This window comes from Asterias amurensis, chromosome 14 (assembly GCF_032118995.1).
Source record: "Asterias amurensis chromosome 14, ASM3211899v1".
NCBI lineage: Eukaryota > Metazoa > Echinodermata > Asteroidea > Forcipulatida > Asteriidae > Asterias > Asterias amurensis.
In genome coordinates this window covers 17,937,277-17,962,857 of record NC_092661.1, presented here as the reverse complement: position 1 = coordinate 17,962,857, position 25,581 = coordinate 17,937,277, and the positions used below count along the sequence as shown (strand labels likewise).

Here is a 25,581-nt window from a genome sequence, read left to right as displayed (position 1 = left end):
GGTTTAAAGGTCAATGCCAAAGTCACTAAAGTTGGCCCTTTAAACTTTCTCTTTTACATAGTCCTCCATGCACTGTATATGTACAACACATGGTGTGTTATATAGGACGGTTACACACCTATATCACCTGTAGGACCTATCGTGTTATGTAGGACCTATCGGGATACTTCACTTGATTTAGTACTGTTGGTACCTGGTACGCATTTCGTGTCACGCGCGTGCACACAACATTGTGTGCACAGTGGTACGTACCTCGCCGGTGCATCTGTCCGCGACACGCGTCTTGCCCTGTATTATAGCATGCACAAGTGCGGACTCCTCTCGTCGGATCGTACGCTGGGCCGGACGTCGTACGTGTACATACAGTACAGTATCTTTGGTGGTACGTCCGTCGTACACACTCGCTCTAGGTGGCAATTCATGCAGTACAGCTGCCGTGAACATGGGCGCCTGCTGGCTGGGCGATTCGATGAGCTGCTTTCTTCCTCAAAACGACCCAATTTGAACCCTTGATTACAGATCAAAATGTAAGTTCCGTTTGTTAACGAAGTTTGACATGCTATGCGTGTATCTTGGCAATTATAAGATTGATGACTATTGTGATAATATCGTGTTTCAAATCAATTTTGTTTTCTATCGAGTTTATTTTACATTTACATTGATTGTAGGCTTAATGTATTTTTGTAATATGGCATGCCTAGTTTCCGGACGATGCCGGTAACATTGTTTTCTTTTGCGAACTGGATCAGAAGGAGATGCAATGGACTGGTTCCTGGCTTTGTATTTGTTTGTTTGTTTGTTTGAATGATCTTCCAATCAAGTTTTTCATAGTGTACTTCACTTTCAATCATTATGATTGATGAATGAATCTGAATGCTGTTGGTTTCCTGCTCATGCATGCTTGTTTCCTGGAATTCTGGTAATTTTTTATTTATATATTTTTTTTTTATTGTACTTTTGTCAATAAAGTTGAAAACTTGTTAACCCACTACTTGGTTTGAAAAGTAGGTCATGTGTTCTTTATCTGTCAAAATAGTTCATGTATCCATCGGTGCACTCTCCAGTCTAGCCCCATAAACATGATAAATCGGTCCAATCCACTTCATCACACGTTTTATGTAAAAATCAAACAAATTTTGACAGTGTGAATTTTGTCAACGATCTTTACAACTTGCTCATTACCGACATAGCGCGCACACCACATTCTCATCATTAGTCGGGTTCCTTGTAGCAATTGGTCGCTTGCACCATTATTGATGTGGTTAAGGGAACTCGACAAAAAACAAAAACGAAAGATTTTTATATCGGACGTGCTGGAGCCAAGGATACGGAGTGGATTGGACTGATTTATTGGGCTATCTCTCCTGCCCAACTGACTCGTCAGTACTACAGTAGTATTGTTATGCAAGCCATGATGCCGTTAGGGTTTCACAACCAACTGGCCTAGCCACTGTGGCACTATAATTAAGGGACCACCATAGAGTTATATATAAGAATTAGAGGGCGCACGATAGATGCTTCGTTTTAATAACGCATTTTTCTTTGCATGATTTTTGTTGTCAGGGATAACGGCCTAGTGGATGGTGATCTCCCACACGACATTCAGTTTCATGATCATCATGACAACAGTCTTCCGAATTCCTTGGATCTTAACAGCAGCTTGGAAGACGCTCAAGATGGGGATGTAGATTCCACACTGAACCATGTCAATGCAGGAGTTGACTATGTGCCTAATAGGGGGGAGTACAATAGTATCCCGGAGGAAGATAATTACCTTGATGTTGATCCTGGGTTTGGGGCTGGTACCACACCACCAAGGAATCACCGGGAGGAAATTAGGAGACATAGTAGATCTCGACAGTCACCCAAGCCTCTTCGGCTAAACATCCCTAAACGGGAAAGCTTCAATGCTGGAAACCGCAGGAGTTTAGTGAGGATGGATAAAGTGGATGAGGGGGAGGCTTTTATTCATCCTGTCTTGGGAAGCACAGCCATGCAACAGAAACGTAAGAGCATCACAATGGAAAGGAACCATCAGCGAGAGTATAAACACTGCTCCAATAGCGGTGATGCTGCAGATGGCCCAGGGATTCATATACATGTACCCCAAGCTGGCCACAGTTTCTTCGAACCTCTTCCATCACCCATTCCAAAGGTTGACTCTAACATCTTCTTCCGCAGCCTGAACTCACAGCAAGTAAGTCAAAGCCCCCCAGTCTCGCCTACCAATGTCAAAACTAAAAAACATTCCATTGGAAAGGCTCACTGTCCGGAAGATCGCATTAGCTTTCATCGTATTTTCTCTGAGATGATTCGCATCGGAGGTGCTAAAAAGGATGCAGTGAGTGAAAACAAGAATGTTGTCAGTCAGCAGAAGAACTTGTTTCAGACCGAGTGGAATCAGCTCTTGTGGTTAGGGATGAAAGCCTTTCAAAACAGTATCAGCATGATGGAGGAGGACCAGAGGCTTATTGAGGCCCGGGAAATGATTCCTGATGTCCTCAAATCCATTTTGGTCTTTAAGTTTATTTCCTCACCCTCAAAAGGCAAGGGTCCCACACGGTGCACACTCAAACGTTTTCACAAGCAAAGGCTGCTCTCCTCTGGTGAGAATCTGTCAATGGGTAACCAGGGTGATACTGGATCTGATTCTGATCGGAGTGTACGAAGCTATGACAGTGAGCCGCAACAGGCCTGTGACACCTGCAGTACACCTTTCTTGAATCACAGAGCCAGCATGGATGTGGGTATGTGCATGCCGCTCAGTGCAGCATTAACCACTTACATCCAGAGTACAAGACAAGCTTGGAAACAAATTTCAGCCATTATGAAGCAGCTTGAGGAAGCTGAGCAGTTGTATCCAACATTGAGGGCGCTCCATAACGACTACCCGTTATGTCAAATGAAGGACTTCACTAGACGTATAGAGACCCTTAATATGTGGTTAAATGTCACAAAGGATCTAAGCCATAAAATTGACCAGGCTGCGCTGATGCTTGGAGTAATGGACATTGAGGGGGTTTTCTGGCCAGGAATCTTAGAGAATGAGTCGGATGAGGAGGACATAGAAAGTGCCAAAACAAACGATGTGATCCAAGTTCCATCCCCAGTGAAATCCACAGTCGTCAAACCAAACCCAAGACGATTATTTGACGTTCCGGAATCATGTAGTTCCAGAGATTCGACAGACACTGAAGACACAACAGTTGAACTGACACTAGATCCAAAAGAAGAAACTAAACTCCAAAAAGCACCTAAACAGAGAACGCGGTCGGTGACATTTGACATACAAGATAACGAAGATGCTGATGATGAGAATGATGACAGTGGAGGTGAATCTTCACAAAACAATCAACTACACAGTACACTAGCTTACAAAAGTCCCATAGAGGACTCCCCTCGCCTCAATCGCATTTTCAGTGAATGCCATTTTAGCTTTGACTACAACTCAGCCACATCGATGTATCGGCCATTTGTCGACCGAAGCCTAAAACATAGTGGACTTAAGAAAATGACTGCATTGTTGTACAGGCTTCTTGGTACAACGCTACAGCGGACCAAACAGATCCTTCAGAAGCCATCATGTGTTGAGGAAATGTTAACACCGAAACGCAAGCAGAGACCTAGTAGTGTGAGTTCATTTTTGTTTTTGTAAAGCCTGGTTCTTCTTTATCAATCAAAAAACCACAATATGAGTAATCCCTCTTATTTGTAACTTTTAATAATTTTAACTTGGATTCTCTCCATGTGAAATTTTCACATGTATTTGATTTGTCTGCACTAGCCATACACTTCCTTTTAAGGAAAACATACATAATCCCTTACACAATCACTTACATACTGCACTACCATTTCTGCTTTCATTTTTAATTTTATGAGCCTTGGATTTGTACATGATGCAGATCGGGTTCCTTTTTCATTAATTAAGGGTGTACTTCCCTTTAAGAGTCAAGTATCTGTTCCCATTTCCTGGTAATGCTCATAATGTATTGATCAGTTTGTACATGCATGTTTACACGTACACGACATACAAAAGTATGAAATATTAATCCCATACCTGTTTATACAGCATTTTAGTTTCATACTTGTTGGTAATTAGAGAGGCTAACAGTGATAAGGCCTTAAATGCAAAGTTTCATTCAACATGCATTTTAATACAAACTGACACAATGACCTTAGCTCAAGCCTCCAATCACACAAAGACACATTTGGGGGTGGGAGGGGGGGCTACATTTGCACAATGAATACAATAGGGGGGGAAGGGGATATGGCCAATATTGAGCACCAATTTCTGAAAGCACAAGTAACGCCATAGAAATACTGTTTAGGACTTCACCTTTGGGTGGGTATTGTAGGTTTTTACATAGAGTTATATATAAGAACTAGAGGGCGCACGAGTGATGCTTCGTGCACAAACGCCACGGGACTGCAAGATGACAAGCGCGTCATTCTGCACGCGCGTTGAATATGAAATACACGCTTGAGTTTTTTTTTATTGAACGCTCACGCGATGCTGTTTGTTCAACTTACAAATTGGCCGCACAAACACACGCTGTGAGATAGCTGTTTTGTCAACTTAGAAAATGGCTGCCTGCTCGCATACCGGGGCGTGTATACAGGCCAGTGCGCGCTCTAGTTCTTATATATAACTCTATGGGTTTTTATGGTATTGTCCTTTTGCTCTATGTTGTCAACTTGCCTTGGTTTAACTAAACTTGTTAGAGTAAAACTTTTAAACGAAGACTTGTTAGGCCTATTAAGTCTACAAGTGTACAGTATACATTACCCCAACCACAAAAAGTATTCACTAAGAGTGAATCACAAATAATGTTTAGCCTTTGAAATAATCCACATTGTTCCACTGGTTTTGTTGTTGTTATTGTATTTGTAAGGACAGATCAACAATTGACCAGGGGTCAGTGGGCCAATTCTATTATTAAAGGATGTGTGTTACGCTGTCTTGTCCATTATTCCATGTGATGTGGCAAAGTATAACAAATCAACTTAAAGTACATTTGTTGTGACCCCCTTTATATATATTTTCCCGAACTTGTTTTAAGTCAAAATATTGCTGAATATTGGGCATGCCCAGAAAAACAAGCGTGGCTCATGATACATGTAGCACTAGTGGAACGAGATGAAATTGTGTCCTCCCATAACCTGTACAATGCATGTATGATAGCAATGAAAGAAAGACGTTTTGGTTCCCCCTATATTTGGCCATAAAAAGTGTTCTATGTTCATTTACCTGCACTACTAATCCTAGTACACAGGACCTCTGGCTTAAAGGAACACATTGCCTTGGATCGGTCGAGTTCGTCTTTGAAAAGGGTTCTGTAACCGTTCGTTATAAAATGCATATTGGGTAGAAAGATGTTGTAAAAGTAGAATACAATGATCTACACAAATTTGCCTCGAAATGGCACGGTTTTCTTTTTACCTCATCGACTAACACGGTCGGCCTATAAATTTTTGACTCCCATAAATGGCCGACTGTGTTAGTTCGCGACGGAAAAGGAAAACTGTGCAATTTTGAGTGATACTTGTGTGGATTATTGTGTTCTACTTTTAAAATATCTTTCTAACCATGCATTTCAAAACAAAAGGTTTCCAACTCGTCCGATCCAAGACAACGTGTTCCTTTAATGTCCAATCTGAAGGTCAAAGCTATGGTAAAGTATCTTACTCGAGGTCACAAGTGCCATGACTGGGAATCCAACCCACACTCTGCTGATCAGAAACACCAGAGCTTAATTAAGTCCGCGCTGATGATCACGACACGCCAGAATGTATCTGTACATTCAGTTACTAATTTATGAATAAATTCAAAATCTTTTACTGTCAATTTCTTGTTTCATGCCTAGGTGGATTATGATATCACATCAGGGCGACCATTGCCTTTTACTGGCTCCATAGTGGAGGAAGCAGATCAACTTGAGCAGCAGCAAAATGATCTCTTGTCTCTTCATGGAGCATGGAGTACTGAATTCCAAACGATGGGTCTGCCATCCTTCATGTAAGTTTCTACTCTTCTAAGCAAACAATTCCTGGACAAGTCATAATATACACATCGCACTTAATTTTGGCTGGTAACCTGTTTCTGCTCAGTGAGATTTTTTTGTGATAAGCAATTTTGTCTAATGGCACGTCTGAATTGGCTCTGGCTGTTGCTAAGGGTGTTGCTGTAACCATGATTGCTTCATAAAGTTGGGGAGGTAGTGCTTTCTGCTCTACCAGCTCCTGATTGATGATACCTAAGCCTACATCCTTATGGACTGGGGGTAACACTGTTTCAGCCCCTAGACTAGGTGGCAACAGCCCCGGAAAAATAGTTGATTGTAGCCCACACCCTGAAGTGGCCTTCAGGTCTTATGTGTCTGGTGACTTGCATAAAATGCTTGTTCACATGACAATCAAGCAAGCTGATAAATCGGACACAGTCAAATAAAATTGGGTTGAACATGTTTTGAATGGTATGAAAATGAAGATGTCTGCACTGTGTGATTGAAGTGTATTGAAACTATTCTGCTTTGCAAATCCAGTTCCCTGAAATATATGCAAGTTTCAGAAGTTGGTTTCAGTCACAATCCTTGTGCTGTATCCAAATAGCAGACATCAGAGATGTTGTTTTTAATCTTCCACAGTCCCGCGTTCTTGTTTTTGTTACGGATCCCGTTGGACATCATGCATGAATGTTTACGTTTCCGACTTGAGAACAAGCCAGCTGTGGATCCTTCTGCTCATAGTATCCAACAGGTAACTAAAACATAATTCAGTTCATAAAACATCCTTAAAGCCATTATACACTTTCGGTAAACAGTATTGTCCAAGTCCCACACTTCGTGTATCACAACTTATATATAAAATAACAATCCTGTGGAAATTTAGGCTCAATCGGACATCGGAGTCGGGAGAAAATAACGGGAAAACCCACTCCTGTTTTTGCGTGTTTCGCCGTGTCATGACATGTGTTTATAACAAATCCGTAATTCTCGTTATTCTCGTTAACGAGAATTTATTTTGCTTTACCGTTTTCTCAAAAAGTAAAGCATTTCATGGACTAATATTTCAAGAGAAGTCTTTCACCAATACCTTCTGTAAACCCTGTAAATTATTTGTAAATCTGTGAACTTTTTTTTTTTTTTCTGTACCGAAAGGGTCCAATGGCTTTAATGTAACCCTTTAGGAAGTTAACATGCATTTTATTTCTTTGATATTCAGAAACATTTAGGGTGAACATATAAGAATAAATGACTAGAGCGAGACATGAACGGGATCTTTGGCGCTCTACCACCTGAGCTATCTATATAGCCCTATGTTGGTGGTCTCCCTATTTTGTCAATATTTTCTCACTGGCACCCTCCAAACAAAGATATTGACAAAATAGGGAGACCTATTATATGTTGTGTAATGCACATAAATAAACTCATCTCTACACTCATCGCTATGAGAAGGGTTCCACCCCGGTGTTTCTGGCATTGGCTGCTGAATGCGCCGCAGCACCTTGTTAAACCCTTACAAGGTGCTGTATAAATTGGTGTCATAACTCAAAAATCTATTTTAAAAAACGGTACTCACTGTTTCTCTTGGTTCAAGTGCCTCGAGTACCTTATTGGTAGATAAGTGTGCTAAATAATGTATTCATAAATACCCCAGACAATTTCTCTACTCCCATTGGTGTTTAAACGGTTGATAATGACCAGCTGGAGCTGTTAACAACCGGCTAGCTTCCGCGTGTCAGGCGCGCACATTTCTAAGCTTTTGGAAAGTTTCCAAGTTTTTGGAAAAAGATTTCAAACCTTGAACTTTCAATTGTTAAAGTGTCTTATAGTTGTAATTTTTTAACAAAAGGGCATTTATGAAAGGGAATAAAAGAGCAGTGACTCGTTCTTAAACGTCTTGTTTAAGAACTCGTCGCTACCCTTTTATTCCCTTATTATTAATTAGTATATTCAAATCTAGTCCAAGTAAATTGTGATATATGCAAGAATCGATAACCAAGTTGATACTTTCTATACAGTTAATATTTGAGTGCAAGGAGGTAATCCGCTCATCAGTTCATATGAAACAGTATTATCAGAGTATGACAACTGCTGTTATGCCAGACGACCCAAAGGCACAAGAGCATGCTGAGAGTGATATCGAAGAGTTTGAGAATGATCTACAAGAAATGCTACGGGTAAATAAATCTGACTCAATTTCATAAAGACCTGTAAGGCCGGTTCATACTTTCTGCGAATGCGAAGCGAATGTTGACGTCACAATGAATTTCGCAGCAGTTCAGCTCCCCGCAACTCACTTGCGAATATTGATGCGAAAGGATAGTTGAGACGCCAAATTTGCGTAAAAATCACTTCGCATTCGTAGGAAAAGGGAACCGGGCTCAAATCAGACATTTTCTGCTTATGGAGCAGCCAACAGTTAAATATATATTTCATAAACACTGCTAGCTGTAACCAAGGCAAAATACACTCTAGCTTGCCAGTGGTTCTTGTAAGCAGATGAGTGACGCAACAATGGAAATCCGTTGTGAATGCGAACATGTATTGTCAAATCTTCAAGATCGTTGATTTGCTTACAAATGTTTTCTGCTTTAGTAAACACAAACAAATTATTTCCAGGTAAACAGCTATATGAAATTGGGAACAGATCTCTTGCTGGTTGTGAGAAATACGATTGTATTATGGTTACATTGATTTAAGAGGCCTTGGAACATAGAGTTATATTTAAGAACTAGAGGGCGCACTGGCCTATACATGCGGCCCAGCATGCGCGCAGTCGGCCATTTTCTAAGTTGACAAAACAGTATCGCACAGGGTGTGTTTGTGCGGCCATTTTATAAGTTGACAAAACAGCATCGCGTAGCATTCAATAAACACAAACAAACTCCAACGTGTACTTTATATTCAACGCGCGTGCAGAATGGCGCGCGTATCTCCTTGCGGTCCCATCGCGTTTGTGCAAGCAGCATCACCAGTAGACCCTCTAGTTCTTATATATATCTCGATGGGTTGGAAAGACACTTGTTGATCTTCAGAGTGTGGGTCCCAGTCGTGACAATTGTGCCCTTGAGCAATTGCTTTGCCCTTTAGATGGGACATTAAGCTGTATCTCCTGTGTAGTAGGACTGGTATTTCACATAAAAGAACCCAGATCACTTGTTGTGGAAGATTAGGAGTCAACCCAGTGTTTCTGGTACATGTACCAAGCATTATTATTAACTGGGTTACTTAGGTGTGCAAGTCACAGTTTTCAAATTCACCTCATGATGTTTCATCACCAGAAATAATTTAATAATCATTTTATAAGACGACCAGACATTTGTGTTAACGTCAATCCCTTTAACTCTCTTGCAGTCTTACTTTGAGTATCTACATAGCTGGATCTTGATGCTGCAGAAACTCCCCCAGGCTTCAATGAGCCTTAAGAACATCCTGGAAGAGGAGTGGGACTTCACTAAGGAAATCTGCCCCCATGTCAGAGGTGGAGAGGCTCAAGCAGGCAAACGATTCTGGTTTGTTAAGTTCAATTTTCCTCTGCATATTTATATTCATTCCTTGAGACATTTAAGTTTTAGGCGGGTTCAATTAGCTTTCCCGGATTGACCTGAGTCTGACCACAGTCTGTTTGAGTAGCTTTGACATCCCTGTTGTGGCTCAGCCAGGTCAGACCCTAGTACCTGGCTTGTGAAGTAGGTTACTTGGGGCCGACCCTGGTGCATGATGTCACAACGAAAAGCTTTCTCAATGGCCACAATTTCGTTTGTACTTCAGTGGGACACTTTCAAGAAGTTTCACACACATTTTCACTCTTAAAACAGTGACTTTGTGAGTAGTACGTATATTTTTTATAATGTTTTTGTACAATTCATTTTAATAATCTTGTTTGCTATTATTTTGTGAATCAGCATCATGGCCAGTAATCTTCTTGAATCCACTCGAGATTATCTGGAGGTTGGAGTAGATGAGGTGAGCTCCATATATCAAGACAGCCAATCACACGGTGACACTATGAGGTAAGACAGCCAATCAAATTGTGACTTTGTGATGTAATCTAACACCCCGTTTCAGACAGGTGCACCAGAGTCACGCTGAACAAAATAGATTAGGAGTGCCTTTAGGTCGACCCAAATAATTATTGGTTTCAGACAGGCGATCTTAACATAGGCGATCTTAACGCAACATTTACATTGACTCGGCTGATCACAAAATCGACATCTGAAACCCAAGGCGCTTCAGAGTGGTTCCGAACGACTGCAACAGTCAATATTTCAACTTCTAGCGCATCCAGTCGCTCCTAGCTGTAGCAGACGTTGAACTTTTCATGTACTTAATTCAGAATTTGGTTCGGGGCGACTGTAAAGCGCCTGTCTGAAACAGGTGTAATATACATTCATCACATTGCAGCATTTTTTTATTTTGTTTATTTTATTGATGTGAATTTAACTGTTTTGAGGTAGGAAGGGAAAGTAGTCTGGTACCTGTGTTGCATGATATTTTATTACTGGTTTTATTAATAGGGAATGTGGCCACTGTGCCAGTAGTATGGTAATTTTTTTGTGCATTTCATGCCTTCAGGTTCTTCTCTTTGTTAAGTCAGAGTTTGTTGTCTTTTGTAATTTTTAATAATAATGAATTATCAGTTTTATCAAATGTTTATCAAATTTAATCAAATTTTTATCTTTTTTTGTGCATTCATGCCTGGAGCTTTTCTTCTCTTCTTTTAAGTCTGTGTTTTTTGTTTTTTGTCATTGTTAACAATAATGAATGTAAACACGCCAATTTAAGTCTTTTTAACTTCTGTCGTGTATTTTGTGATATTTTTAATAAACCTTAATGAATTGAAAAAATTGAATTGAAATGGTAACGGTCTATGAAGGGGCTTGGATGTGAACTATTAAGATCTTGATAGTTCAGTGTCTAACTTACTTTGAACAATTCCTTTTAACCCTTAAGTCAACAAATAACATGTATGGTTTCAAAACTGCAATCAACATCTTTTTATTTATATTTAGTTAGCAGATTTTGTTTATAAAGCCTGTTATATGAAAAGAGTTTAACAATAACATATCAATTGCTTAGCTCTTTTTCAAAATGTTAAAACCTGAGGTACTTTTTTTTAACCTTTATCTTAGGCGAATTATCATCAACTCTTGTAAACGGTTCAAGTGTTTATTTCATGAGGTACGAGAGAGGGCATCTAAGGCTCTTGGTTTTGCTAAGATGCTGAGGAAGGTAAGACATCCAAGAAAATTCAATTAGTTGTACTATAATTATTTTCATAAAATAACTGCTGAGTGATTCTTAAGGGTAGTCACATATTTAAGCATCTAGAAGCAACCACCATACTTCTACCCGGAAATGTTTTGCTTGTTTACACTTCCACCGATGTGAAGGGTTAAACAGGTCGTCTTTACCCTACTCTTCCAGAACCCTTCTGTGCATCTTTGGAACAGTTTAAAACAAAATTGCTGAACTACTGATCAATTTTAAACCCAGTTTTTGTTCAATCAATGTTGTCACAGTTAATTTCATTCTGTTCTGCTGCCCTTTTCAACATATTTTGTTCTCTCTTTAAAGTGCATAGGGAAGTTACAATGATATGCAATATATAAGTACTGTCTGTTATTATTATTATTATTATTATTATTATTATTATTATTATTATTATTATTATTATTATTATTATTATTTATTTATTTTTGAATATTTTTGGGTGTCAGATCATTACACTGGAATGTGTAATTTTTTTCAGCATTATGAAAGATTGTAACATAAATTAAAATTGATGATCGGGGATGTAGGAAAATTTGTGTTGGTCTTGTTCTTTATTGACGACAGTACCGTGCACTGTGTACTGAATGTGTTAACTGAAATCCAATTTGGTAGGATGTCAGCTTAGGCACTTCCTGCATTGTAGGATATCCTTTGAATAAGTGTTGTATTTCTAACATTGTATTTTTCCCTCAGGATTTGGAGATTGCTGCTGAGTTTCAGAAGTTAGTTTCTACAAAGGAACTGTTAAGAGTCCTCAAGAAATCGGATCATATTAAGGTTGGTGAAACAATCAACATTAGTTTTTAAGGATACAAGTCATGTTATTATTATTGTTATTATTATTATTTATTCGACCAGAACAACACAAAATGTACAAAGATATGTAAAACAACAGCACATAATAAATATGTACAAAATTACATGAAAGCAAACACAAGAAATACACCAAATAACAACTTAAAACAACTTAAAAGGGCCAATACAACATTGATGCAACTAACCAAAGACGAACAAAAATGTGCAAATCTGCTCTCTGAAATTTTTTGAGGGTGTGTTTTCTTGTTTAGAGTTGATTTGAACTGTTGTGATACCCATGGGCTTGCAAAATGTCCTGGAAAATTGGTGTGTCTTTTGTTTTGCCTATAAGAACAATCAGTTCTTATGTAGCGCTTTAGCTTAGTGCATCAACATGTGCTTATAATGTGTTTCTTAAACAGGTTTAATAAGTTTTCAACAATGAGAACCATGTAAGTAGTATTGCACCATGTCAGTAGTATTGGCTCTGAGGAGAACTGGTGGTTTGACCAATCAACGTTTCAATCAGTTTGTTTTGATTGTCTTCAAGAGATGTCCACATTCTCCTGAAGTCGATCAGAGCAAACTGATGGAACTCTGAGTTGTCAAACCGCCTCGTCAAACCACCCCCTCGGAACCACTACTACACAAAAGAGATTTATGCCCATGGTGTCACCGCAAACCTTACTTGAGAAAACATCCGCTTATAGTCTCAAGAACTCTTTCCCTTTGGAATAACTCATTCCTATTTCCAAGCTTTTGGCTGATGACATTTTGTATGTAACCATCCACATCTTGTATGCTACTCAGGTTAACACTGGAGCAGACATCAATGGCCATCTGATGTTCGTCCCTAAGCATTTGCAAGACGACACAGCCCAGATTCTGCAACTTTTAGATGACCTTTGTGGGCGTGAGGATATGCCCCTCATACCCAACGATACCTCCATTGCAGACAGTGTGGGGTACCTCCTCTTAGTCAGGTGCTCAGATGGGGACATTGTAGAGGGCCTGTATCCGGACTGGGAAGCACCATGTATCCACGTTGTACCAGACGCAGAGACTACCATTGCTCTCTTAGATATACAGGTAAAAACATCTTCTGTATTTACCCCTTGCGCGCGCGTCACACGCAGCGACTGATGCCATGCTCACCATGATGGTGGGCAGTTAGGTTTACGTGTAATAACGCCGCGTCGCCTAAAATGCACACTTCACTGCATAACGGACAGCATAGAGTTATATATAAAAATGCACAGTGAAATTGCCCACCAGTATGGCACATTCAAGATTTTTCAGATGATGAGGTCAGGTGAAATGGGTCAATAGACTGTAACCTTGGTTTGTGGCTGGCCGTTGAATTTCATAGAGCTGCCTAAGCACAAAAAGTAGTTAAGCATAACAAAATTCTGCTTAGCAGAATTAGGTTACCAGTCAAAATAACATTCGATATGTACAAGTTGTGACTGGTAACCTGCTCATTCCTGCTTAACAGAAATTTGTTTAGCAATATTTGCTGCTCTATGAAATTCGGCCCATGTCTGGTTCCTCGTACTATTATTGCCTAGTTATTACCTCTGCTAGACTGTTACGCTACCCCTGCTAATTACAGGATTCAAACTAGCCTATTGTCACTGAGCAGTGTTTTTCTTTGTTTTCGTTATTCAACTAGGTGAAGAGTTTGCTCTTAGTTGTAAACCACTCGTCACAGCTTCTTGGCCAGAGGAAAGCCTTTGAGCGGGCTGTAGGTAAATCTGCTATCCTTACCAGTGATCAAACATCAAGTCACAACACTATAGCAGAGGCCCTAGATGAGTTGAAGGTATTTGTATATTGTAATATGGAATTATAACGAAAACATTTCTCAAAATAATTTATACTATCAACAGCTGCAGTGCTTCCCCTGAGTAAGTTTTGATGGTCTTTAAAGGAACATTACAGAATAGGTTTTGCTACATGTAGCAAAAGAGTTGCTGGCAGTGTAAGCACTTTTTGTAATCCACCATATACATAAACTGACAAACCTGTAGAAGTTTGAGATCGAACGGCCACAAGGCCATCTGATTCAAAAGAAAATAGTAAAAAACTATTACAAATTTGGCATTGCATTGATGCAAAAACCAAAATGAATAAAACGCTCACTGAACGATAAACTCCAAATGCGAAATTAGATTATTTATTTCTCATCAAGTATGACATTTCAGACAGAAATATTTCAAGGGATGTTTTCTACTATCGTCATCATTAGACCGTGTAAGTTTTATGTAAATCTGTGATCTTAACAATTTTTGTTTCTGTAACATTCTGTATCATTCCTTTAATGTTTGAGTATTTACCTATATTTTACTCTACCATTAAACATTTTGATATTTAATGAGGTAATTTTTTTCTGCTCTCCCATCCAGCAAAATGCCCTGAACCTGTGTCAAACTACCGTTGAGACCATTGACTTAGTGGATAAGAATCTGAACATCGATGCAATCCAAGAAATTGAAGAGACTGAGAAGATTAACATGCTGTCATATTTCAAGGAGACGATGCACCAGTGTTTCTCTGTTGGATTTGATGTGAGTTGAATTGTAATGGAACCAGAATTATTTTTGAGCTTGGACTCATTCTTGTAAAAATGTTATCTAAATCCAACATTCAGAATCAGTTTTCCTAGGTAATTCCAAATAATTTTCTGGTGACACCCATGGTGTTAAAAACACCAACCTGAACATTTTGTTGTGGAACTTGACTGAAGGAAGTCAAGACGGCAAACATTTAGATATTTAGCAGAAGGGTTTTTTGTTCTCTTTTGAGGAATTTTCCTCAGTGGTTCCCTCACACAGTTCCAAGGAAAAATGCGTTGGAATTAGAATGAATGATTTTCCTTAAAAAAATTGTCCAGATTCATGCGTAGATTATGTAGTAAACTGCCCTGGTCTGGTCAGGAGCTGTCGCTTATCCTTCAAAATACTCTACTCTACGTTTACTCAACATCCAAACTCTGATCGAATTGGATGACCAAGCTTCATACTAAATCCATTCAGATTTAACAAAACAATGCAATGGAATTTTGTAGAAATAAAATTTGTTTTCCCTCCTCTTCCAGTATCACAAAGAAGTGACCCGCTTGCTGTCAGGAGAGGCCAGGCAGAAACTAGCCAAGTCCATCCAGAATTTGGCCCACATGTGGATGAAGTTTGTCCTTGAAACCTGTGAGAAGGGAAGGGGTACTAGACCAAGGTATGTTAAGATATTTAAATTAAGTCAGTCTGGCACCTGTCATCAGTGAGTTAAAGACACTGGACGACCAGTATTCTCACTTGGTGTATCCCAACATATGCATAAAATAACAAATCTGTAAAGATTTATCATTAATCGGTCAACAAAGTTGCAAGAAAATAATGAGGAAAAAAAAACACCCTTGTTGCACAAGTTTGTGTGCTTTCAGATGTCTGAGAAAGGCTCCAGTCTTGAACTCTTTCTCAGATTCAAATATTTTAGTGAGAAATTACCTCTTTCTTAAAGACGACTATACTTCAGAAGATGGAGTCGTTTCTCACAATGTTTTATGCTATAAACAGGTGCTGCTGTTTACTGAGGAAATTAATAGCTTATAGTGACGTATTATTTTGAGTTATAAACTGCGAGGGAAACTGACTGGGTAATAATTAATCAACTTTGGAGTGAGCAAAGAATAATTAAGGATTTTAACCTGTGACTTCTAGGTTTATATGTTAGTGTTCTACCAATAGAGCACACCGCCTATGACTGTCGCTCCCTGAACAAAGATAATGACAAAATAGAGAGACTGCTAAAATAGGACTCATTAGCTTAGTTGGTGGAGTACAGTTTGTAAATCTGGCAGTCACGGGTTCAAATCCTGCTCTAGTCCGTTTCTTTTCTTTGTTCACCTCAAAGGATACTTTGATACGCCTGTTTAGGGTTGTGAAAAAGTGCTATATAAAAACAAGTTTTATTACTACTAATATTATGATTACTATGATTATTGTAACTATGATTGATGATGCTTAATACCTTTGTGCTGTCTGTAGTCTTTATGTTAATACCCTGTTTATTTTTTGTTGTAGTTGGGCAAACCACGGCATGGATTTTCTGGTTGTGGCCAGTGAGCCTAGAAATGTGGCACATCTATCAAACGAGGATTTTCTTGTAAGTTACAGCAGTTTATTTATTTCAATGACAACATATGTATCATCTCAACATTAGCAAACTTTGAATTATTTAAACGTATAAGCAGTGCACTTCAGCAGTATTCAATCTAATGTTTTTTCGGATGTTAACAATTTTTGAGTACATTGGGTGTTGCATTCCAAAAGACCTTTATCACGCTGTCACCATCTTGGTCATGTTCCCAGTTTCCAATGACAGTAATGAATGCTAACATTCAATGCGCATGGCACCAGACTATTATTTCGTCCAGCCTCAGTTTGGTTACAACGAGTTGGAATGGAGTAAAATCAAGACGACCACATCGTGATAAAAGTCTAAATCACACAAGCTCCCTCTATTTCCTTAAAAAACTAAAAAACAAATTCTCGATCGATATTCATAATACTTCCTTACCTACTTGGGTTGGCTTCATTATTAATCATTGGTTTCATTAATATTCATTATGTTTTGACCGTCTCTTCTTCAGGATATGAAACATCTTATGAATAAATGCATCTCTCACATCATTGGGACGGAGGATAAGTCCTGCTCAAATAGCCCAGGTATTTATTAAACTTAGTTTTTTTCAGTGGGTACTCTAGGCTCTCAAAAGCTCTATGGAATCTATAACCCAGGGGTTACCAATTGGTAGAAATGGCATCAATTCAACATACCTTTAAATTTGTATCTAAGTTTTAGAATTTTTCGTTAGTAATGACTCTCACCCCTGGAATTGGATCTCCATATAATGTGGTTGATTGAGCATGCTTACTGGCTAAGCTTTGCCATCTGAGTTTCATGTTACCACAACATTAAGATGCACTGCATTCTTAGATCAGCCGACAGACAAACCAACAGATATTGGTTGCCTGTGCGATGGTCTCAGACATTTCAAAGATCAGACAATTTTGAAAGCATCGTGTTCATTTACCTGTTGTCTTTTTTTTGGGGTCGTTCCTTTAATGCCATTTTAATTATAATTGTAATGTTTTACTACAGACTTTTAAATGTGTTACTGTTTATGTAATTCTGCTGCTGGCAGGGATTTGAATATATTTTTCATGAAACAATTGAATGAATAAATCTGCTTTGTGATCAACAGCCTTGCCAGTGACTAGCCCCATGTTAGAGGGAAGTCATAAACTAAACAGAGCCTGGTCCAAGCAATCTCGTTCTGCATCAGACTCCACTCCATCCCCGGTACCCTTCATAGATCATCTTCAATCCACCAGCACTGAGAGATACATGTCGCTGGTACCCAACAATAGCCCTACTGAGGATAAACAAGGTTTGAGCATGTCTTTGATGTTAATTTAATAATGGGTTGAGCAAAAACAAATTGACGAGAGCAGGAATTTAAACCAATGACCTCTGGATTAATACGCCAGCGCTCTACCAACTGAGCTATCTAGTTCTATGTTTGCAGTTTTTAGGGGTGCCAGTCAGAAGCCTTACAACCGTTACTTGCTGTGCAGCCAGGGATCACACCCAAGTATGCGATACAACCGTAATTGAATAATAATAGTCATTCATTATTTGCTTACAGACCAAGAATCAAAGTGACTTACATGATTAATAGCCCTGCTGTCGGGTCTTAAGCATTCCAATTGTGTTTTATCCTTGCATTTGGCAGAGCCATCCTACCCTAAGTATGAAAAGCGTCCCAGCCCATGCCCTCTGTCCCCACCCCAGGCAGCATCAGTTGCTCGCATGTTTCGCTGCATCTCCAAGGACAGTTCTGAGTCACTGACCAAGCTTGACCGGTGGAGTCGTGTCCGCGGCAAGCTGCAGAAGCTAGATGAGCAACGGACCAAAAAACTGCAAGACCTACAGATGATTGGACGGCTGAGTGATAGACGAAGCAATAATGAGGTGGTTAATATCAACTGTAAGAAGGTGACATTCAGCTGGCAACGAGGGCGCAAGATTGGTGAGTTCATTGGACAAGATTCTGTTCCTTTCTTTTCTAACTGGTCTTCATCAGCAGGCGAGTTAAGATGACTACTCTAGAACGCAGATGTGTTTTTACTCTATAAGTCTGCCAATAAACCAGCATTACTTTGACCCCCCAAAAAAACTATGACCCCCACTTTTAGTAGTTCATCTTCAAATGTTACCATCTAATTTCCATTTGTCTGTATTTGTTACCAGGTGAGGGACAGCGTGGTACTACTGTCTACTCGTGTATAAACATGGATACTGGAGAGACAATAGCCATGAAAGAGGTAAGAGTTATTATAAGGTGGCCAAGTGCGCCCATAGTCTTCAAGTGTCTTATCTTAAATTTTTAATGAGAAGTAAGGTTGGGGTCCGCGATCTTTGGACTCGCTCTCTTTTCCAAATTTAGCTTTGAGCTAGAGAGAACACATTTCTGTTGGTACTGCTCTTTACATTTGTTTAGAGCATGGCTTCCTTATGTGCAGCATTATGTCAGTTGCGCTCCATTTTAGGCAGCACAAAGGTGCAATCATAATGAATTAGTGCTGTTGCAACACCTGAATATCAGGGCTGGCCGTTGACAAGAAGACAACAAGAAGATGGCAGAATCCTTTAACAGGAGTGAATTATTGTAGAGCTGGGTTGGTACTCTTAAAACAAGGAAACATTTGGAAACTGGGGAAATTTTGATCTTTGACCAGGTTAATGGTGTTGGCCCGTGGATGGGTTATCAGATGTACATAGCACAGGGGTGGTTTATAGGCCTGGGTGGGTGCATAGGAAAGGATGTAGAAGGAGAAGCTTGATAATAATGGGAGACTTTCCAACGCTTTGTGGCAGAAGACTATCTGGTAAATTTACATTGTTCGTGTAGTTCTGAGCATGCACATAATTTCGAGAACAATGGATTTAGCCGGTAAGTCTGCTGCTACCTGTCGTCCCAGAAAGTCTACCATTGGAGATAAATTGGGTTAAGGTTTGAAGGAGGCTGTGTCTTTGTTTTGATAGCTGGATTGAGGCCATACACCATCATCAGATATATAGTTATTTGAAAGTGGACTTCATAAATTGTATTTTTATCCCATCAGATGAGATTTCAACGGAATAACCACAGCGTTATCAAAGACATTGCAGATGAGATCAAGAACTTTGAAGGGATTAGGCATCCCAGCCTCGTCCACTACTATGGGGTTGAAATACATCGGGTAAGATTTTCATCGCTTTAGGTTTCTCAGCTTTGCCATTGAAAATTGAAAAACACAGTTTTTGTACAAGCAGAGCCCAATTTCATAGAGCTGCTAAGCACAAAATTTGCTTAGCATGAACATTTTGCCTTGATAAAAACAGGATTACCAAATTTCCACGTGATTTTCAGGATAAGCAAACAACAGCTAAATACCAGTAACAAGCAATATGTAACAAATGGAAGTTGGTTGGTAATCCTGTTTCTATCAAGGCAGAAATTTCATGCAAAGCAAATTTGTGTGCTTAGCAGCTCTATGAAATTGGGCCCCTGGTCTCTTCGAAGCTGAGTTATATAAGATGGACAAGCATCCTCAAGGAAACATCAATTTTTTAATATCTTAATCAATGAGTTAATTGACTAATGCTACCGTTATAAATACCAATAGACATCATCATTAGAGGCAAATTGCATTTCGGCTTTGAGGCGCACGGGAGACGCTTTGTTCACTAGCCAATCGTGCAATGAGATTTGTGAAATGTGCATATAAGCTGCATGCCGTTCCCACTCGAAACGCAGGTCGTTGTGTTCCAAATTATCCTTAAAGATGACAGATTTACATCATATTGCAATCTATCTACAGGAAGAGCTTCTTATCTTCATGGAGTACTGTGATGAAGGGACGATAGCCGAGGTTGCCAAAGCTGGCCTGCCAGAGGAGATGGTCAGACGATACGCACAAGAAATAACTGTTGCTATCAGTGTCCTTCATGAGCATGGAATTGTACACCGAGATATCAAAGGTGAGCCAAAATTCCAAGCGATGAATGTATTAAGGGTTCTTGTCAAAAAGAATCAATGTAATTGGATATAAATTCTCAACTGTCAAATTTTTATATAATAGATGTTAAATTTGCACCGGGGATAAAGAATATTAGTTTTGTTTTTTTACCCATACGCTGATGTGTGTTAGCACTGTATACTCAGTACTTTCCCGAGTCCTGTGAAAAAATATCACAGGCATATTACTCGGGTGGGATTCGAACCCACCACCCTTGCAATTCTAGAGCAGTGTCTTACCAACTAGACTACCGAGATTGCCCGGTAGATAGGATTCGAACTGCCACTAGCTACCGGGCAATCTCGGTAGTCTAGTTGGTAAGACACTGATCTAGAATTGCAAGGGTCGTGGGTTTGAATCCCACCCGAGTAATATGCTTTGATCTCCAGTTGGCTGTTCGGGAAGTCTGCAGGTTTTAAGAGTCATTTCACCTAAATACTGGACTTAAGTGTCCACGGTCAAAAAATCTTTCTTTTTTTTCCCCCAATACTTCGTGGGTGGAAGGGCCTTGAGGTGCAAGTAAACAAAATTGCCTTTTTCAAATCACTATATAGCCCATTGTCATGGTAACAGCTCATTTTGTGTTTTGAGCATTTTAGGTCCATTTGGGGGTCTCTTAAGAAATATATGCAATTAAACAGTTAAAAACATATCATATTAACTGACTTTGATTTTTTACAGGTGCTAATGTTTTTTTATCTTCTGATGGACATGTCAAATTGGGAGACTTTGGTGCCGCAATCAAATTGCAAAACACAAAGACAATGTTGGGAGAGCTCACCACATTCACAGGAACAGCAGGTATACATTAATTCTTCAATTTTACAATTCTCTTTGTCATTATGAGCAAAAATGGAATTTGCAGTTATTTTATTGTTTAAAAAAAAACTAGCAAACTTTATTAAAGCATACTGATGGAAAACTGAGTTGTTACACTACTGGTTCTTTTCAGAATCACATAAACTCATATAAAGATATTTTAGTACATGGTGTTTCTGCAAACCTTACTAGTTTGTATCTCCACCAAGCAAAGTTTCAAACCCTACTTATGCAAACCTTACTAAATTTAAACTCCATAAAAATTTTGAAATCCTACCTACAAATATTCACATAATTCCAAAATGTGACAAGATGCATTGTAACCACAATTCACTTTGGAGTGTTCAATCTTTGACATTTTTAAACTTTGAACTCTGACCCTCAGCTTACATGGCACCAGAGGTCATCACCCAGACGGGTAAAGGCAAGAAGGGTTATGGTAGAGCAGCCGACATCTGGAGTTTGGGGTGCGTGGTTGTTGAGATGGCAACAGGAAAGGTACAAACAAATTGTTTTATCAATTATTGATATGAATAATTTTTTATATGGATACTATTGACACTGGTACGAATTTTCTCATGTGTGAGAAAGCTTTATACGTCATCAATGTTATAGGCAATGGACACTATTGGTAATTGTCAAAGACCAGCCTTCACAGTTGGTGTATCTCACCATATGCATAAAATAACAAACCTGTGAAAATTTTAGCTCATTCGGTCATCAAACTTGCGAGATAATAATTAAAGAAAAAAACACCATGTGTTGTGTGCGTTTAGATGGTTGATTTCGAGACCTCAAGTTCTAAATCTGAGGTCTCAAAATCAAATTCATTGAAAATTACTTCTTTCTCAAAAACTATGGCACTTCAGAGGGAGCCGTTTCTCACAATGTTTTATACTATCAACCTCTCCCCATTACTCTTCACCAAGAAAGGTTTTATACTAATAATTATTTTTAGTAATTACCAATAGTGTCCACTGCCTTTAAGCTTAAAGACAGTGGACACTATTGGTAATTGTCAAAGACAAGTCTTCTCACTTGGTGTATCACAACATAAGCATAAAATAACAAGTCTGTGAAAATTTGAGCTTGATTGGTCTTCGGAGTTGCGAGATAAATATGAAAGAAAAAAAACACCTCACCATGCAATGCATCAAATCCCATATTTTGAAAAGTTGTTTCCTTTTCCTTTTTTTTGACAGCGTCCTTGGCATGAATTTGACCATGACTTCCCAATCATCTTCAAAGTTGGTGATGGTGCTATACCTTACATCACAGACAATATCAGCGCAGAGTGTAGAGATTTCCTCTCCAAGTGTCTCGTCCATCAACCCATGGAGAGATGGTCAGCCAATCAGCTTCTGGATCATCCATTCCTAAAGGTGAGTCCAGGGCCCAATTTCATAGAGCTGCTAAGCAAAAAAATTTGCTTAGCCTGAAATTTCTTTCTTGATAAAAACAGGATTACCAACCAAATTTCAACGTGATTTTCAGGATAAGCAAACAACAGCTGAATACCAGTAACAAGCAATATGCAACAAATGGAAATTTTGTTGGTAATCCTAAGCAAATTTTTAGGCTTAGCAGCTGTATGAAATTGGGCCCAGATTTATTTATCACCAAGAGTAACAATTTCTTTATATTTGCTGCTTTGAACCGATATATTTTGGCACAATGGCTGACTTTAGTTTTCACTTTCCGCAGGTCAACACTGGCATTAATTATGAGTACGTCGGTTTGTAGTCAACATAGGAACGCAAGGGTACCAGTGAATGTGAGTACCAGTTACACAAAGGAGATGCCAGTCAAGGAGCAAGTTTGAGTGTGCAAATTTAGTCGACTACTGACCAGCAAAATACATGCGCAGTGACGCACTCACTTGAACGACTTGTTTGGAGGCCTAGTCAACCATCGGTACCACGATGTTCAACATGTCATTGCCATCCGCGTTTTCGCTATAGTGTTGCAGGTTCCTCTCTGCGCTTTACACATGTAAGCATGGAACAGGCTATCTGGACCACGGACGAAACCATGGTCAGGAGGCTGGTTCCAAATGTTCAACCACAGTAGTCAACCAATGGTTGACCAGCCTGGGTTCGAGTCAAAATATTCAACCTTTAGAACTCCTGCAATATCCAAAGTGACCTCAACATTCCATTTTTAAAATACCCTCAGTGCCTAGAAATGCAACGCCTTATTTAATGCTGGTCCACACTGCGATGACAGAATAAAAGTACAGAGGAAATGTTGCTGAATGAATGCTGTAGAAGTTTTTCAGGAATATTTTGTGTACGAAATCAGTGGACGCTTCTTCAAACAACAATAAGGAGTTAAATAGTTCCCTGTTTATTATGTGATGTGAGTGTTCCATGGTGACCTTCTTCATGTAGAGAAATTGCCCTATTCCATCAGTGGCATGAATGAAGCAACATGGCGGGTCGTGACCATAGAGTTATATATAAGAACTAGAGGGCGCACGAGTGATGCTTCGTGCAAAAACGCCACGGGACCGCAAGATGACAAGCGCGTCATTATGCACGCGCATTGAATATGAAATACACGTTTGAGGTTTTTTTTTAATGAACGCTCACGCGATGCTGTTTGTTCAACTTACAAAATGGCCGCACAAACACACGCTGTGAGATAGCTGTTTTGTCAACTTAGAAAATGGCCGCCTGCTCGCATACCGGGGCGCGTATATAGGCAAGTGCGCCCTCTATTTCTTATATATAACTCTATGGTCGTGACGGAGTAGTTAGGAGCACCAGACTCAAACTCTGCTGTTTCTGATCATAGGTTTGAGTCCGGGTCTGTGTCTTGTGTGATCTATGTCACGCGCCAAGTTTGCTTGTAGATAAATACGCTATCACACGTTCGCTCGTAGAAATACGGAAAATATAGCGCGTCTTGCGTCCCATATCGAACGAGCTCGTTGGATATGGGACGCAGAAGCGCTATAATTTTCCATATTCCACTCGCGCTAGTGTGATAACTTATAATATTAACCTTTATACACTGATTACCTGTATGCAAGTGGGTCATAATATGGCTAAGGATTCTGCAGTACTATCTAAGTCTGCTATCACATAGCACTGCCTATTTTGGAATGTCGCGTCAGTATACATAACACATGTTCCACCAATCAAATGATAATGATCTACATGTATGTATGCAGTATTTAACAGTAAATATTGTAAGAGTGTAGTTGAGGCAGAGCTGTGTAATTGAGAGAGTTGTGATAACTTGCAATAGACCGATCCATTAAGCTCCTCCTCATTGCGTATTGACCAATCACAATGCAACGAAGGTCTGACAAATCAAGTCCGACATGCGTACGCGTATGCTTGGCGCGCGCGACAGAGTTGTGCAGAAAGGCATTGGAAAGGCTCACGTGTTCTTGCACACACGTGTGTTGTGGGCGGAGCCTAATGGATCGGTCTATTACCAGCTACTAAACTTGCAATGAGAATCCAAATGAGGAAGTGTTTAATATATGCATACTACACTGCCTATAATAGTGTTTCATACAGACAGGATTATTATAGCTTCCATATAAAAATGAATATTTTTTACCATTTTGTGGCTTTTTGGGGGCCTCGGTCATTGTCGTAGTAACAAAACATATGTATGGAAGTATTTATCTTTATTTTTCATGAGATGTGTGTTTAGTGAAGTTAAGATCTATCTACAAGTGTCAATTTAATCACTTTCTAAATTTAGTCTTATATACATGCAGCGCATTTTACAATAGTGTATCATTGCACTTTACTTTAGTGCCCTGGTTATTAGCTAATAATATTCCTGTAATCTTTCTCAGCTTTCTTGGGGAGTATACAACCTTGGCAACCATAGCGCTTCAAAGGCTTTTACAAACACAATAACAACCTCTATACCCCCTGGGTGCCTAAACACTTGTACACAAACATAGATGTGCCCACATGACCTCTACATGAAAGGCGACTTAGTACTCAAGTCAACATGTACAGCTTTATGGATAATATTGATAGACCTTGCCCGAAAAAGGATAGGATAGGATATGGGATAGAAATAATGTGCAATTTACTTTTATTTATGGTTTACTTGTCAGGGTAAAGTTTTCCTTTATCCAAATTCGGCGTCCAATCTCAGTGTACACATTTGATTGAATACTATTAAAAAATTACTCTTATTAGAGAACAGGGCTGCTTTACTAAATAATAGCTGCATTTAAATTTTGATGTTGTAAGATGTTCCGTCTTGGCATTACTTTATCCCTGCAATTTTTGCATAAACAAACTGAATGAATTTTTTATAAATATTTTTAATATGCTACAATTATGGTCTTATTACATAAATGCATATCTATGTATATTTCTAACAATTGAATGTGTCAATATGTATTGAAATGTATGAATTTTTTTGTGAACAAAATCAACTATTTTTATTTCTGTTGAAACTTTGACCACTGAGCCAGTGCACTGGTGCCCTTTCACCAATAAGGTTGATTAATCAGTGTCTTTGTTATTGGACACCAGGTAAAACTTGTACAACTCTATACACTTATACAGGGCCCAGTTTCATAGAGCTGC

The 25,581-nt window shown here is 39.2% G+C and overlaps 1 protein-coding gene across 1 annotated transcript; it reads left to right on the top strand.

Annotated features, from left to right (window-relative positions):
• The first annotated feature begins 420 nt into the window (after positions 1–420).
• Positions 421–25,579, top strand: LOC139947006 (mitogen-activated protein kinase kinase kinase 4-like). The gene is made up of 24 exons (XM_071944818.1): positions 421–527; positions 1,564–3,631; positions 5,865–6,016; positions 6,645–6,756; positions 8,021–8,179; positions 9,357–9,514; positions 9,908–10,015; positions 11,135–11,234; positions 11,970–12,053; positions 12,882–13,160; positions 13,744–13,893; positions 14,477–14,638; positions 15,169–15,302; positions 16,151–16,232; positions 16,720–16,795; positions 17,335–17,520; positions 17,866–18,162; positions 18,384–18,457; positions 19,259–19,375; positions 19,997–20,156; positions 20,876–20,995; positions 21,399–21,511; positions 22,216–22,395; positions 22,718–25,579. Coding segments are annotated over exons 1-24 (5,112 nt in total). The 5' UTR covers positions 421–525; the 3' UTR covers positions 22,757–25,579.
• Positions 25,580–25,581: the final 2 nt, after the last annotated feature.

Coding starts and splice junctions, on each gene's coding strand:
- LOC139947006 (XM_071944818.1), top strand. Junction 3,632..5,864: donor GCAAGCAGAGACCTAGTAGT/GTGAGTTCATTT, acceptor TTTCATGCCTAG/GTGGATTATGATATCACATC. Junction 20,157..20,875: donor TGTACACCGAGATATCAAAG/GTGAGCCAAAAT, acceptor GATTTTTTACAG/GTGCTAATGTTTTTTTATCT.